The following is a 14,635-nucleotide window of genomic DNA, read 5'->3' on the forward strand; positions in this document are numbered from 1 at the left end:
CAACAGACATGTTGCCACTGCACTTGCAGTCTCCCCTCCAAAAAAAAAGGGATGGAACAGCTGCAAAATTCAGTAGAAATGTAATAACTTCATAACTAAATACATCTGTCCTTTGTTTTAGCATATCCAATAAAGATAGTCCAAATCAATTTATTTTTAAATTAGAAAAATAAACAATTTCTCTGATATAAAATATAGTGCCAAAGTCATATTGGAACAGTTTCCTTACTTGTTTTTAAAAGCATGGTACAAAAAAGAACTACATAGCTTCAAAATTACAAAAAATGGATCTCCATTGATGAGCACAGTCTTAACTTGAGAAATAAGCAATACACCGCAATGTTTATGGAAACGTTTGAGTCTATTAGCAGTCCAATAAGTTAAATAGTATCTGTCTGCTCACTTGACAGTGCAACTGTTTTGTGTAGATCAAACTCCTTTCATACTTACTAAAAGCAAAATATTCCATTGACAGGAATTTCTTTAATGGCCTGTTTAACTTTTTTTGTTGTTGCATTATTGTTGCAACATAAATGTACAAAATCTGATTGAATGCGGAATCCACAGGCTCAAATTGTCCAGTTGCTTATCACTCCTTGAATTTCCATTCTTGTCGACACATAGGACAATGCTGCTGCACCTGCTGGGAGTTCAGCCATTTCAGGATACAGTGCATATGGAAACAATGAGAGCACTGACCCCACACCAATGGGCAGTCATCTCCTGGAACTTTACCTGAAACACAAACATTTCGATAATCAGTTCATGCAATGTTTACCAGCCCTTTTCCATTATGCTACTAGTTCATGAATAATTAAAATGTCTGTGCCCATTACGAAAGCAACATTTGAACCAAAAGATGCACAATAACTTTGTTTTGGCAGCTACAGCCCAAAAATGTTTTAACTAAAATTTAAACTCGATTTAGTTTATATCAGAGTTCAAATTCAACTGTAAGAAAATATGAACAGAATAAAATGAAACCAGCTTTCATATTATTGAGGTTATAATTTAATTTTCATGATTTTAAATATCTACCATTGCTCAGAAAGAAATTCCAGCCATGTATGTTCTATTTTATCAACTACTGCAGTTCAGCCAACAAGAGCAGTCATAATTTTTCCACCCAGGTTTATATTAAGCACTGCTCAAACTATGATCTTGCAACTTTTAGGAATGATGATACAACTGAGCACAATGATTAGTCACTGTGTAAATGCAACAAATGCTAGATATCACAGCAGGTCAGACAACATCCATGGAGATACAGCAAAGTAACGTTGAGTCTAGATGACTCAACATCAGAGCTAGCTCATGTTAACTGTAGTTCATTTCCCACATCTGTGCTCAGATTTACAGTAGTGCTCAGTCTAACAGTGACTCTAAGATTTTCAGGAAGGGCTCTGAACTTTTCCAGAACTTTTGTTTTTGTTTCTAATTTATAGAATCCAATGTCCTTTCGGTTTTTATTTAAAATTTTCAACCTTGCTTTCAACTCAATCCATAACCTACACCCTAGCAGGCCTACAAAATATTGCTTTAATTATGGCTTCAAGCACCCCAATTTTAATTACTCCACCTATGTCTTCAGCTGCCCAGGCCCTGACATCTGAAATGCCCACCGGAAACATCGGTCTCTTTCTTTATGATGCTCCTTAGAAATCTATCTTTTGACCAATGTTTTTTGCCATCTGATCTAATAGCTCTTTATGAAAAAAGATGGGACATTAAGTCACAAAGTCTCTGAAGAACCTCAAAACATTCTATTATTAAAGGCACTATATAAAAACACGTTGTAGTAGTATCAACTGCAACTAGTGCGATGTAAATATACCTCGATATCTTAAGCGAGTGTGTTCAAACAGTGAAAAAAAATTACAATCCCAAGTCAGGAGAAGGCTATCCCCACGTACTTGCTGGAGTTTGCAATAAATAAGGTGCAGCATTCCATGAAAACAGTATAATATGGAGCACAGTACCAGTTCAATATACACCACGAGAAACAATTAACGGGAAAGTCAGTGTAATGAAACTTACTTCTATTACATTTTGTAAATGGCCACTGCTAAACCAGATTACAGTTCTTTCCCATTTATAATTACAATAGTGGAAAGGATAAATTGTTGACCAGAAAACACCTTTAGTGTAGTTCCTATTTCATGTAATAAGAGATTAAATTTTAGATTATTACGCATCTTGTTTAAGTCTGACAAAACCTTAATTTTGAAAATGAACTTGGATTAGCTTCTGTTCAACTACGTGCACAGCATTTAAACAGAAAAATGTAACCAGGATTTAGGTGTTGGGGAGGGATTTGGGGGATCTCCTATTTTGGAGGCTCAGCCTTCCCCCTCCTTTCCTCCATACTCTCCTCTATTCCCTCTATCGTTGCCCGTACTCACAGTCCGGGCAGCAGCCGTTAAACGCCGTGCGGCAGATGCCACAATTCTCGTCGTTCGCCACCCAGAACCAGGTAGCGATAGCGTTCCAGCGCTTCACCTTGACCCGCATTATGGCGGCTGTGCGGCCGAGGCCTGCCCTCACCAGCCGGGGGTGGGGGGATCGGGATCACGCTCCATTCATCAGGTCTGGCCTGTTTTTACCTTCACAGTAAGCACTGAAAGGAACACAATCTTTAGAATTACATTTCATTCGCCCCATCAACCCCCAAAAAAAATACAAAATCCTAAAACGGAGCTCTGCACAACAACAGGGAAGTTTCAGAGTTTGGATTTTTTCTATCATCGATTTTGTTTCTGGGTTTGATTCCCCGTGTCTGGAAGGTCCGTTCCAGGCGCTTTGATTGGGTCGATCAGCGCCTCTTTCTGATTGGCTGTTCCTCGTGACGCCTCTGATTGGCGGGTTTGAACAGAGAAGTGGGAGGTTGATGTTTCTAGTGTTGTAGGATTAGATCAATAGGAAGAGAGTTGATCCATTGGGAAAGAGTAGATCAATTGGGAAAGAGCAGACCATAGGGAGAGAGCTGATCCATTGGAATAGACCATATCCTCCAAGAGGAATCAAGTCCATGGAGTCGTACAGATCTAGAGCACAGAAAAGGACCCTTTGGTCTTTACATCCACACTGGTCAAAAACAACCGCCATATCTGTTCTAATGACATTTTCCAGAACTTTGCCCTTAGTCTTGTGTGCCTTGGTATTACAAGTGTACATCCAAATACTTTCTTAATGCTAAGAGGGTTTCTGCCTCTCTCACCTTGACATGCAGTAAGTTCCAGATTCAGAGTGAAAAAGTTTTTTCCTAACATCTTATTGTAAGCCTTCTGCCAATTACATTAAATCTATGCCATCAGTCATTTATCCCTCCAGCAAGGAGAAAGTTTCTTTCTGTCAGACCTATCTATGCTCCTTATAATTTTATATGTGGCATGCACATGTGTCCTTTCAATCTCCTCTGATCCATTTATCCCTCCAGCAAGGAGAAAGGTTTCTTTCTGTCTGACCTATCTATGTGTCTTATAATTTTATATGCGGCATGCACATGTGTCCTTTCAATCTCCTCTGATCTAAGGAAAATAACCATGGTCTGTCCAAACTCTCCTAATAACTGAAACTTTCCAAGCCAAGCAGCTACATGGTAAATCTCATCTGCACCCTCTCTTGTGCTATCACTTCCCACCTATAATGTGGATTCCAGAACAGTACATGAAACAATTGCTGTGGCGTAACAAATGTTTTACACACTTCCAGCATAATACTCCTGCTCTAAGAGACTAAGCTTCAGCAAAGAAAGGCAACTTTCCTATTTACCTTATTAACCCTTGTATCTACCTGTTCCGATACCTTAAGAGACCTATGGGCAAGCACACCTCTGATCGCGATTTTTGAGAAGATTTGTAGCTCAAGTTATAAGTTTTCTTGCTGAGCTGGTAGGTTTGTTCTCAGTCGTTTCACCACCATGCAATCGTGCTCTGTCCCACTTTCCATTTACAGGGGAACCTCGATTATTCGAATGTGATGGGCAGGCACTATTTTGTTTGGATAAGTGATTATTCGGCTAATCGATTAAATTCCTTTCTTCTGGGGCTCGGAGTTTTAAAAGTCTGCTCCCATTCAGGAGACTGTAGCAGCACACAGCCCGCGATGCCTCGCCCCCTGTCCCCAATCCCTTACAACACCGCCCCCTACACCCAACACCGCCCCCCACCCCCAACTCTGTCCAACACTGCCCCACCTCCACCGTACAACACCACCCGTTCCCCCCAACCTCGTACATGCCCGGGGCAGCTGGACTGGACACCAACAAAAGACTGCTGCAGTTGCCTTTGTGGGGTAAGTCTCCAAATAGTGAACAAACACACACACACACACAGCCACATCCACACACACAACATTTTACTGCACCTTTTTGACAGGTTCCACCTTTGCTCTTTCTAGGTCACTATTGGAGAGATTGGGGAAGGTCACTATTGGAAAGATTGGGGAAGCGGGTTTAGGGTACACCCCTGTGTAGAATTCTAGGCAAAGTGTGGGGAGAGAGAGCGAGGGTGGGCAGTCATTTGGAGACGGTGCCTGTTTAATCACTGTAAACAAAAGACGCGATCACTATTGGCAACATGTATTTGATGTAATGTTTCCATCAGGACCTCGAGATCTCCTTCGGATAATCCGATTTTACAGGTAATTGGTATTCGGATAATCGAGGTTTCTCTGTATGTGCCTTGGTCTGTTATGGTGGGTGATATCATTTCCGATTCTTTTTCTCAAAGGTTGGTAAATGGAGTCCAAGTCAATGTGTTTATTGATGGAGTTCCAGTTTGAATGCCGAGCTTCTAGGAATCCCCATTGCTGTTCTCGAGACCTAAGCAGAAAAAAAATGAAGCATTTTTCCTCGAGCTTGGGTTGTGCCTCATTAGAATATTAGAACATTGGATCAGGCTCACGACAGAAATGGTTGCAAGAGATTGAGATTGTTTATTGAAATAATGAGCAACTGGGAGGTCAGGATCATTCTTGGAGACAGAACAGAGATGTTGTGTTTCTCCAGAATTCTCTGTGTTTGTTTCAGATTTCCAGCATCCACAGTATTTTGCCTTTATTCCTGTTGCAGTTTAATGGGCTAATAATGAAACCAGATGGATCCAACACACCACGCTTCTATGGATTACCCAAAATTCACAAACAAGGAATCCCCCTCAGACCCATAGTCTTGCTATCTGGAACACCAACGTACAGATTAGCCAAGGAACTACACCAAAGTCTAAAACACTTAGTAGAAGACTCATTCCACTTCATTGACTCCACCCAAGAATTCCTGAACATCGTCAAAGACACCAAGATAGAAGTGGATGAAATAATGGTCTCCCTTGATGTAACAGCCCTGTTCACATTCATCAACATCAGCCTGGCCAAAGAAACATTGACCAAAACACATACACCACCAACTTCATCAACAAAGAGAACATTATCATCCTAGGGGACCTATGCCTTACCACCCACTTCAATTTCAACAACAAAACCTACAGACAAACCAACGAACACCCATGGGATCTCTGATATCAGGCTTCTTAGCAGAGGCAGAGGAAGAGACGCAAACAAACAACTCTGCCAACTATCCAACCCAAACTTTGGGTCCACTACGTGGATGACACCTTTGTCATCACTAAATGAAACAAATAGAAGAAACCTTCAAGACCATCAACAATATCTTCACTGGCATTAAAAGAGGAGGAAAACAACAACAAACAACCATTCCTAGAGGTCACAGTAGAACGGACAATCAATGGGGATCTACAAACCATCATCTACAGAAAAACAACACATATGGACCAAATACTGAACTACAGAAGTAATCATCCCAACACCCACAAACAAAGGCGCATTAGAACATTATTTCAGTGAGCCACCACACACTGCAGCACAGAGGAACTACAAAGAGCAAAGGAAAACGATAACAGGGGCGGCACGGTGGCTCAGTGGTTTGCACAGCAGCCTCACAGTGCCAGGGACCCAGTTTCGATTCCAGCCTTGAGTGACTGTCTGTGTATAGTTTACACATTCTCCCCATACCTGCGTGGGTTTCCTCCGGGTGCTCCGGTTTCCTCCTACAATCCAAAGATATGCATGTCAGGTGGATTGGCCATGCTAAATTACTCATAGTGTTAGGCGCGTTAGTTAGAGGGAAGTGGGTTACTCTTTGGAGTGTCAGTGTGGACTTGTTGGGTCAAAGGGCCTGTTTCCACACTGGAAGGAATCTAATCTTTAAAAAAACCACCTATACAGTGTATTCAAAAATAATGGGTACCCAATGAACACAATCTGCCACTTTCTCAACAGCAAACCCAAACAATCAGACAAAATGTGCCCAGAAACCCTAGCCACTCTCCTCTATATCAAAGACATCTTGGAAATAACTGCCAGACTACTCAGACCTCTTGACATCACGGTAGCCCACAAACACAGTAAAATAGCAGCTAATGAACTTGAAAGACCCTATATAGACAACAAGCAAAGTGAATGTCATCTACAAAATACCTTACAAAAGCTAACAAGCACTACATTGGACAAAAGGGCAGAAAGCTAGCCACCAGGATACATGAACATCAACTAGCCACAAAAAGACATGACCCACTCTCACTAGTATCCTTACATACTGATGAGGAAGAACACCACTTTGACTGGGACAACACATCTATCCTAGGACAAGCCAAACATAGACATGCACTAGAATTCCTAGAAGCATGGCACTCCAACCGGAATTTAATCAACAAACACATTAAATTGGACCCCATCTACCACCCTCTGAAACGTCTGAAAACGAACCTTCCAGCTTAGTGAGCAAACTCACATCCAGGGCTAATAATCAATTTGGGGATCTATCTTCCATTCCCCGAAGAGGGAGTAAAAGGTAAGTGCATGAAAATATGTTTTATGAAAATAACTTCTCTGCTCTTGCTTCATTCTCTTGAAACTTTTCCTCTTCTATTTAACCAATTTCCATTGGTAGGGTGTGATTGAAGTTGCATTCACCCTTCTATCAGGCAGCTCTTGTTGAACAACGGCAGTGTACCAATCTCTGGGCTAAGATGTCTAGGTTCAAGTCCTACCTATTCCAGAAGTGTTTCATAACATGTCAGAACAAGATGATTGAAAATAATTGAGGGGATTGTTGTGACACAGTTTTAATGTTCCTACCCCCAGGCCCAGAATGTCTGGTTCAAGTCCCACCTGTCATGTGTCTTAACATCTGAACAGGCTTACTTCAAAAATGTCACGAGTGTGGTGCTGGAAAAGCACAGCAGGTCAGGCAGCATCTGAAGAGCAGGAGAGTCGACATTTCGGTCATAAGCCCTTCATCAGGCCATGTCATTCCTGCTGTGTTTTTCCAGTACCTCGACTCTCATCTCCAGCCATCTGCAGTCCTCAGTTTCTCCTTATTTTAAAAAAAAAGGTGTGTTGGTATCTAACTCACTGACTGGCTTGGATCAAAATTGGCATTCCGCAGTGACCAGACCAACCTACAATGCTGCAACTGTGTTCCAATTCATAATATCTGAAGTTCCAGCATCATTTCCCAGCTCTGAAATGTTAATTCTTGTTCTCTCTTCATACATGCTTTGCTATCAGATTTGCTGAGTGTTTTTAGGATTATTGTTTACATTTTAATTCTCTCCCGATGTGGTATGTACAGTTATGTAGCACACAACTGCCCAGATTATTGGAAACACACCCTGAAACATAAAATGTTAAATTCCTATGACCATTTCAACCCAAAAGATAACATGATCTATATGGTGGTGCTGACTTGAATGTTTCACTCAATGGCATGTAAATAGTATTTAAAACCGTAGATATATTCTCAAGTACTTCTCATCATTTTACAGAAACAAGATTTGTACGAACATTTATTAACTGTACAGAGGAGCTTGTGTCATCACTACTGAATTATTTTGCTTTTTGCAACAACAGTGTGCAGCAACAATTTCTATTTATAAATGAAGAAGAAGGAAAAATGAATAGTTAGATGAATGTAATGTTTGAAAGGTAAGCAGAAGTGTTAGGTCCATAACTTGAATCTAAAGTTGAAGATATACCTGTACATGTTTGCTTTGTTTAATCTGGAGGCAACAATTTACAATCAAGACTGGGGGCACTTTAACTCTTTTGTTGCAAGAGGACTTTGGACAAAGCTGAATTTCAATTGTGGCACCTGAGACACCAGAATAATATCTGTTAGTTATGTACCTATTAAGTCATCAGTATTGTATCATTATTTAATTCCAACATCATCAAATTGATCAACTAAATCTTTGTGAGGAAAAAGTAATGACGATATTTATGTAATGTTGCATTCTTCCTTTCATGCATATCCAAAGTATCACACTGGATTAATTAGTCTGAAATCCTCTCATTGTCAATTTGCAGGTGAATACAAGTGGGCTAGTTGAACCCAAGGGTCTCTTGCCATTCTGTAAGATCCATAACCACCTTTTCATACAATGCAAGATGACACAAGAAACAATGAAATCAACGAGCAGTCAATCTGGTTTTAATAATATTGTTTGAGAGAGTGATAACACCTGGCAAGAGACCGCCTTCAAAATATTATACTCTTCCCTTCTTTAATCCATCTTCACTTGAGCTTGGAAACCCATGGGATTCTTCCCTCCGCTCCTTTTAGTGCCCCATCCATTCCTGCCTTAAAACAGCAGGACTTAGCTTATGCCAGATGCCAGTGTTTTGCTACAAGGATATGCTTGCAATCCTGGCAGCGCACAGTACTGAATGTTGGTATTTCTGGGCCTACTAAAGCTGCTAGCCAATCAGAACCCTCCACTGTCAACAATGACACTTCCTGTCCACTCAGGGGCAGAAGCTGACCTGTAACTGGTTTATGCCATTCCAAGACTGTTGTTGGTACGGACAGGATTTTATTTTGAAGCGAGCTCATTTGGAAAGTGACTTGCACATCTGATGCAGAATGGGCATCCACAAACTGTGGCTCATGTATACATGTTGGTGGTCATTTTAGTTTTGGTAGAGGCAATTGAGGTTGAAGTTCATTCTACTTAGGCGGTGTTTGAGTCTGACACCAGAGGGCAGTTGATCTTTGAATACATTTTAAAAGTAATGATCATTCATTTGAAGTGTTTAGAAATCAGCTGAATATGCTAAATGGGTATGGAGAAATAAACATTGTTGTGCAAAAAAGCTTTTTCCCATCTCTGATAATGTTATCGAGACAATTTAGCAAGTCATAGTTTTTTTCAATCAAATAGGGTCACTGAGATGCGCAGCACGGAAACAGACCCTTCAGTCTAACTCGTCCATGCCGACCAGATATTCCAACTCAATCTAGTCCCACCTGCCAGCGCCTGACCCATATCCCTCCAAACCATTCCTATTCATATACCCATCCGATGCCTTTTAAATGTTGTAATTGTACTAGCCTCCACCACTTCCTCTGGCACCTCATTCCATACACGTATCACACTCTGCGTGAAAGTTGCCTGTTAGGTCTCTTTTATATCTTTCCCCGCTCACCCTAAGCCTATGCCCCCTAGTTCTGGACTCCCCCATCCCAGGGAAAAGACTTTGTCTATTTATCTTATCCATGCCCCTCATAATTTTGTAAACCTCTATAAGGTCACCCCTCAGCCTCTGACGCTTCAGGGAAAACAGCCCCAGCACTCTCCCTCTAGCTCAAATCCTCCAACCCCTGGCAACATCCAAATCTCACATCCAAACCACTGATCTTTGTTGCACTCCACTGGTCACAGGCTTCCAGTCTGAAAAACAACCCTTCACCACCACCCTCTCTGTCTTCTACCTTTGAGCCAGTTCTGATTCCAAATGGCGAGTTCTCCCTGTATTCCATGAGATCTAACCTTGCTAACCAGTCTCCCATGGGGAACGTTGCCGAACGCCTTATTGAATGATGTTTTCAGTAAGCAGTTTGTTTCCAAATATTTGTGTCAAATCCAATGGTTGGGATTTTCTTCTCCATGGAGCTAGCAAGGCAGGTAGCAGAAAGGGCAAATAACTGGGCGAGTTCATATTGACAGGATACCGCCTGTTCCTGAAATCTCAGCAATTAAGTTCTTCTTGGGAAGGGCCAATGGCAATCTTCCTGACATGTTCCAATTAAGGCCTTTAAGTGGCCATATAAGGACTACATAGTGTCTAAACCTGCTACCAACCCAAATACTTGTCATCTCACAGGCAGGAAAAATGGCTGCCTTCCTGATAGGGAAAGACTACCTGCCAGATTAGGAGAAAGTAAGTGGGAGAGGGTGCAGGTGGCCTCCATTTGCACCAATATGGTGGGATGGCCATCATGGGATGGCCACTGAAAACTATCTCCTTATCCTTACTCTAACCACACTCTCCCTGTTTCCATCATCCTTCCAACATGCTAAAAGAAATTGACATCCACTTGACTTTGCAGCCCTTTCTTGGTATCATAGCTGGGATGTCCAATGATGATGTTCAGGTCCCAGAAGCTTCTAGTGGGTCAAGACATCAGTATTGAGGATCTTGATATGCTGCAAAGCCCCCAGCAGCTCTTAAACAGCTGAATGGAGCTTGATCTGGCAGGCTTCTTTGCTGGTGGGGGCAGTGGTGGGGGTACATTGGCCCTGAAGATGCCTGCCATCACACTTTATGCAGGAATCATCCAGTTTCTTATAAAATGGTGTCATTCGGAGCGTGAGAATGTGACTACAGTGTGACATGTTTACGTAAACAGCTTATGTTAGAAGTGTGTACCCAGGAAATTGTAATGGAAACCTTTGACAGGAAACACATGCAGAGATAAGATTTTAATATATTATTCGTTCTGTGATATATTTTGGGATAGTTTAAGACACATGATAAAGGTGGATATAAATTGATGGAATAGCTTTTTCTCTGAATGTTGATTGTTTGCTTTCCTTTATTGGAATCAACAAAGTATATATTAAAGTGTATGTGTTGACATCACAAAGAGAATAGATGGAGGAATGGAATGCAGTTGAATGATGGTTTCTTATTTATATTGTGAACATGATCACTATTGAGCAGTTCCCTCTGGAGATATCAAACATCCCAACCTTTTCTGAGAAGTTATGTTAAAAAATTCTCCTTTATAGTTTTTGAGAAGTTGTAGATTTGTGAAAGTAAACTAGGAAAATGTACTTCTAAATTGGAATAGTCAGAAGAATATTCAACTTTGCCCACTACGCTATATCTCCAAAAGTATCACTATATTCCACAATCTACCTTTTTTTATGCTGACTCTGTGCTGCCAACACTCATGTCACTATTTGTGTTTTTCTGCCTTTCACAAGCCTCTGCTATGCTCATATAAAAGAAAGTGACACAACACCTGATGAATATTGAAATATATTTATATAAGTAGTTATTTGCTGGAATAGTACTTGAGTATTACAGAAGGACACATTTTGTCAAAGCTTCTCATCTAGACAGTTTGCAGGAAAAAGCAAAGTAAGGGGTAAATAAATTTATTCTATATGAGGCAAGGACTGATTTGTTGACAAATGATTGGTTGAAGTATTGCCATGAAGAATTCACTAGTTAATGGTGACTGACAGTTAACTATAAACGTTGTTTACATTTTAACTAAGACAGGATGACTCTGTTTGCTCAAAGCATTGTCCTGAGAAATTAATCAGAGAATGGCTGTCACCTATCTTATTGTACTGAAACAGCCAAAGTATATGCACATGTTCTTCCTGCCTGTAAAGAACATAATCTTGGGTGTTAAAACGGTGTACTGAAAAATGTGTTGCTGGAAAAGCGCAGCAGGTTAGGCAGCATCCAAGGAGCAGGAGAATCGATGTTTCGGGCATAAGCTCTTCTTCAGGAATGAGGAGGGTGTGCCAAGCAGGCTAAGATAAAAGGTAGGGAGGAGGGACTTGGGGGAGGTGCGTTGGGAATGCAATAGGTGGAAGGAGGTTAAGGTGAGGGTGATAGGCCGGAGAGGGGGTGGGGGCGGAGAGGTCAGGAAGAAGATTGCAGGTTAAGAAGGCGGTGCTGAGTCCGTTAATACATGTAGTACACATAAGTCCCCCTACACGCCACCTGTTGTAGTGCTAGTGGTAGAAAGAAATAAAGTTCCTCTTTGGAAATCTGCCAAATTCATATCAAACAATTGAAGCTTAGATCAAGACATCAATGTGTTTAGAAATTCAGTATGCTATTTGATATATAAATAAAACATGTTGTCATGCAGTAACCTTTATCCTTTTTAACAACATTCTTCTTGTGATTTTATAGGATATGTTCATTGATAGACCATTTTATCCCTTAAGCATGTTTTATCAGTTTATGATTAATCTGATACATCACTACAGAGCCCAGCTTTTCCCCATAAGCCTCAAGACCTTGACTAAAAACTATCAATCTCAGAAAAGGCAATTATTGATTTTCATCAATTTTAATTTGTGGAAAGGAGTTCCAAACTTGTACATCTTTGGGTGAAAAAGAGAAGCCTGACTTCATCTTTGCTCCACGGCCCCCAGTTTGTGTTAATTGATAATGAACACATATCTTCTAACCTTCAAACCTAGGTCACGATCCTATGATTTCCAGTTCAGTTTTTAAAAGTTAGCCCATGGAGTCTGAGTTTCAGAACATGTTAACACAGAAGTTAATTAAACTTTAACATCAACATAGTACGGTTGAGAGAATAGTGGGCTACGCTGCTAATCTTGCATGCAGTCTTGAAACCCATGCTGGAAGTAGTTGCACAATGCACACACGATTGTGCTCGATTGAGATAAAATGCTGGCACAGGGGGCTAGATTTTTCTGTAGGATTCTGCAAGTATTTTGACAAAAGTATTTGAAATACAGAAAAATAGGGCAAAGAAGCCAACCCCCAAAGCCTATTTAATAGATATATTTCTGAATATCATTTTCATATTGATTAAGAAGAATTTAGAAGCAAAAATCATATAATCCACATTGTTCTTGGCATATTAGAGGTGATATACCTGGTTTATGTGCATTCAGTTTGCAGTCTCAATGAATTTTAGATTACTTAGTTTAGATTATTTACAGTGTGGAAACAGGCCCTTCAGCCCAACAAGTCCATACCGACCCGCTGAAGCACAATCCACCCAGACCCATTCCCTTACATTTACCCCTTCACCTAACACTACTGATAATTTAGCATGGCCAATTCACCTAACCTGCACATTTTGTTTTGGATTGTGGGAGGAAACCGGAGCACCCGGAGGAAACCCATGCAGACACTGGGAGAATGTGCAAACTCCACACAGAGAGTCACCTGAGGCGGGAATTGAACCCGGGTCTCTGGCACTGTGAGGCAGCAGTGCTAACCACTGTGCCACCGTGAGGTGATAATGTCCTGCAGACAGATGTTAGTATGAATTTGAATATTCTATTCCTCTTATTTTTTAAGTCGTGTAAAGCATTCAACTTGTTCTGGATTACATTGGCTAGCATGTATAGATAAAACTTCTTTTGATTTATTTTTACAGCTGGATGATAAGCTATTCTAGTTATGGCCCGATTTAAAATATATACCATTATTTTGTGGCTACATGATAACTCAGGCAAATGATAGTGAATTATTGCCTTTTATGGTGAGTTTGTAACTTGAAAAGGATGGAAATTAACTGCATTTATTTAGTGTTTTTACATTCCCAGGAGAAAGTGAGGACTGCAGATGCTGGAGATCAGAGCTGAAAATGTGTTGCTGGAAAAGCGCACAGGTCAGGCAGCATCCAAGGAGCAGGAGAATCGATGTTTCGGGCATGAGCCCTTCTTCAGGACTGAGCTGCTGCGCTTTTCCAGCAACACATTTTCAGCTTTTTACATTCCTAGCCAGTTTATTGCTATAAAAAACAGAAAATATTGCAAGAAAAACTCTGCGAATGACAATCAATGGTTACGTTCTCTGAGATTGATTGTATTTTAATCAAATGTCTTGAGGATTATAGGGAAATGCTGATCTTCTGTAGTGATGTGACAGATCAAACATAAACTAGCAAAATAGACTTAAGGGACACATCCTATAAAATCACAAGAAGAAAGTGCTGCAGGTCTATCAGTATTTATGGATAGAAAGAACATCAAATTTTTCAAATGATGAAATTTCATCAGAACTGGAGATATTTACTGATGTGATAGGCTTAAAGCAATAGTAGACGTGGGAAAAGAACAAACAGGACGATAGATCAAAAATGAAGGTCTGTGATAGGGTAGGAAACAGGAGAGATGAGCAAAAGGGTTCTGAAGAAGGGTCATTGACTTGAAACGTTAACCCTGTTTTCTCTGTAGAGAGCTGCCAGACTTGCTGAGTTTCTTCAGCAATTTCTGTTTTTGAGTGTTTCAGATCTCCAGCATCCACAGTTCTTTGTTTATGTCAGCAAAAGAATTGACAGTGCAAGTTAAAGGGGATGTTGACGGTGCAAGATAAAGGAGAAACTAAAGGCACAAGTAATGATACAAAAGTTTCTAGAATGTAATGATTGTAATGAGATCAACCAGATGGACTCATAAAATATGAATTTCCTGATTGGGACTGTTAATCTGGTCCAATCAAGGAACCCTGGCTGACATAAAAAGAGGAGTGTAAGTCATTCTCCGAGAACTGGCTCTGAGGAAGCTGGAGCAGTGTCAAGGACTTTCCCCATGTAAATAAGGGT

At 40.7% G+C, this 14,635-nt stretch overlaps 1 protein-coding gene across 1 annotated transcript; it reads right to left on the bottom strand.

Annotated features, from left to right (window-relative positions):
• Nucleotides 1–450: 450 nt before the first annotated feature.
• On the bottom strand, nucleotides 451–2,750 carry anapc11 (APC11 anaphase promoting complex subunit 11 homolog (yeast)). The gene is made up of 2 exons (XM_072558624.1): nucleotides 2,403–2,750; nucleotides 451–735 (listed from the first exon to the last, which is right to left on the bottom strand). The coding sequence occupies exons 1-2, from the start codon at nucleotides 2,509–2,511 to the stop codon at nucleotides 590–592; spliced, it is 255 nt and encodes an 84-aa protein (XP_072414725.1). The 5' UTR covers nucleotides 2,512–2,750; the 3' UTR covers nucleotides 451–589.
• Nucleotides 2,751–14,635: the final 11,885 nt, after the last annotated feature.

The sequence above is a fragment of the Chiloscyllium punctatum genome, chromosome 39 (assembly GCF_047496795.1).
Source record: "Chiloscyllium punctatum isolate Juve2018m chromosome 39, sChiPun1.3, whole genome shotgun sequence".
NCBI classification, from domain to species: domain Eukaryota; kingdom Metazoa; phylum Chordata; class Chondrichthyes; order Orectolobiformes; family Hemiscylliidae; genus Chiloscyllium; species Chiloscyllium punctatum.

Excerpts from the sequence above, each read along its gene's own strand:
- anapc11 (XM_072558624.1), bottom strand. The coding sequence starts at position 2,511 with ATGCGGGTCAAGGTGAAGCGCTGGAACGCTATCGCTACCTGGTTCTGG. Across the intron at positions 736-2,402 it reads TAACGGCTGCTGCCCGGACT|GTAAAGTTCCAGGAGATGAC; the intron begins GTGAGTACGGGC and ends TTTGTGTTTCAG.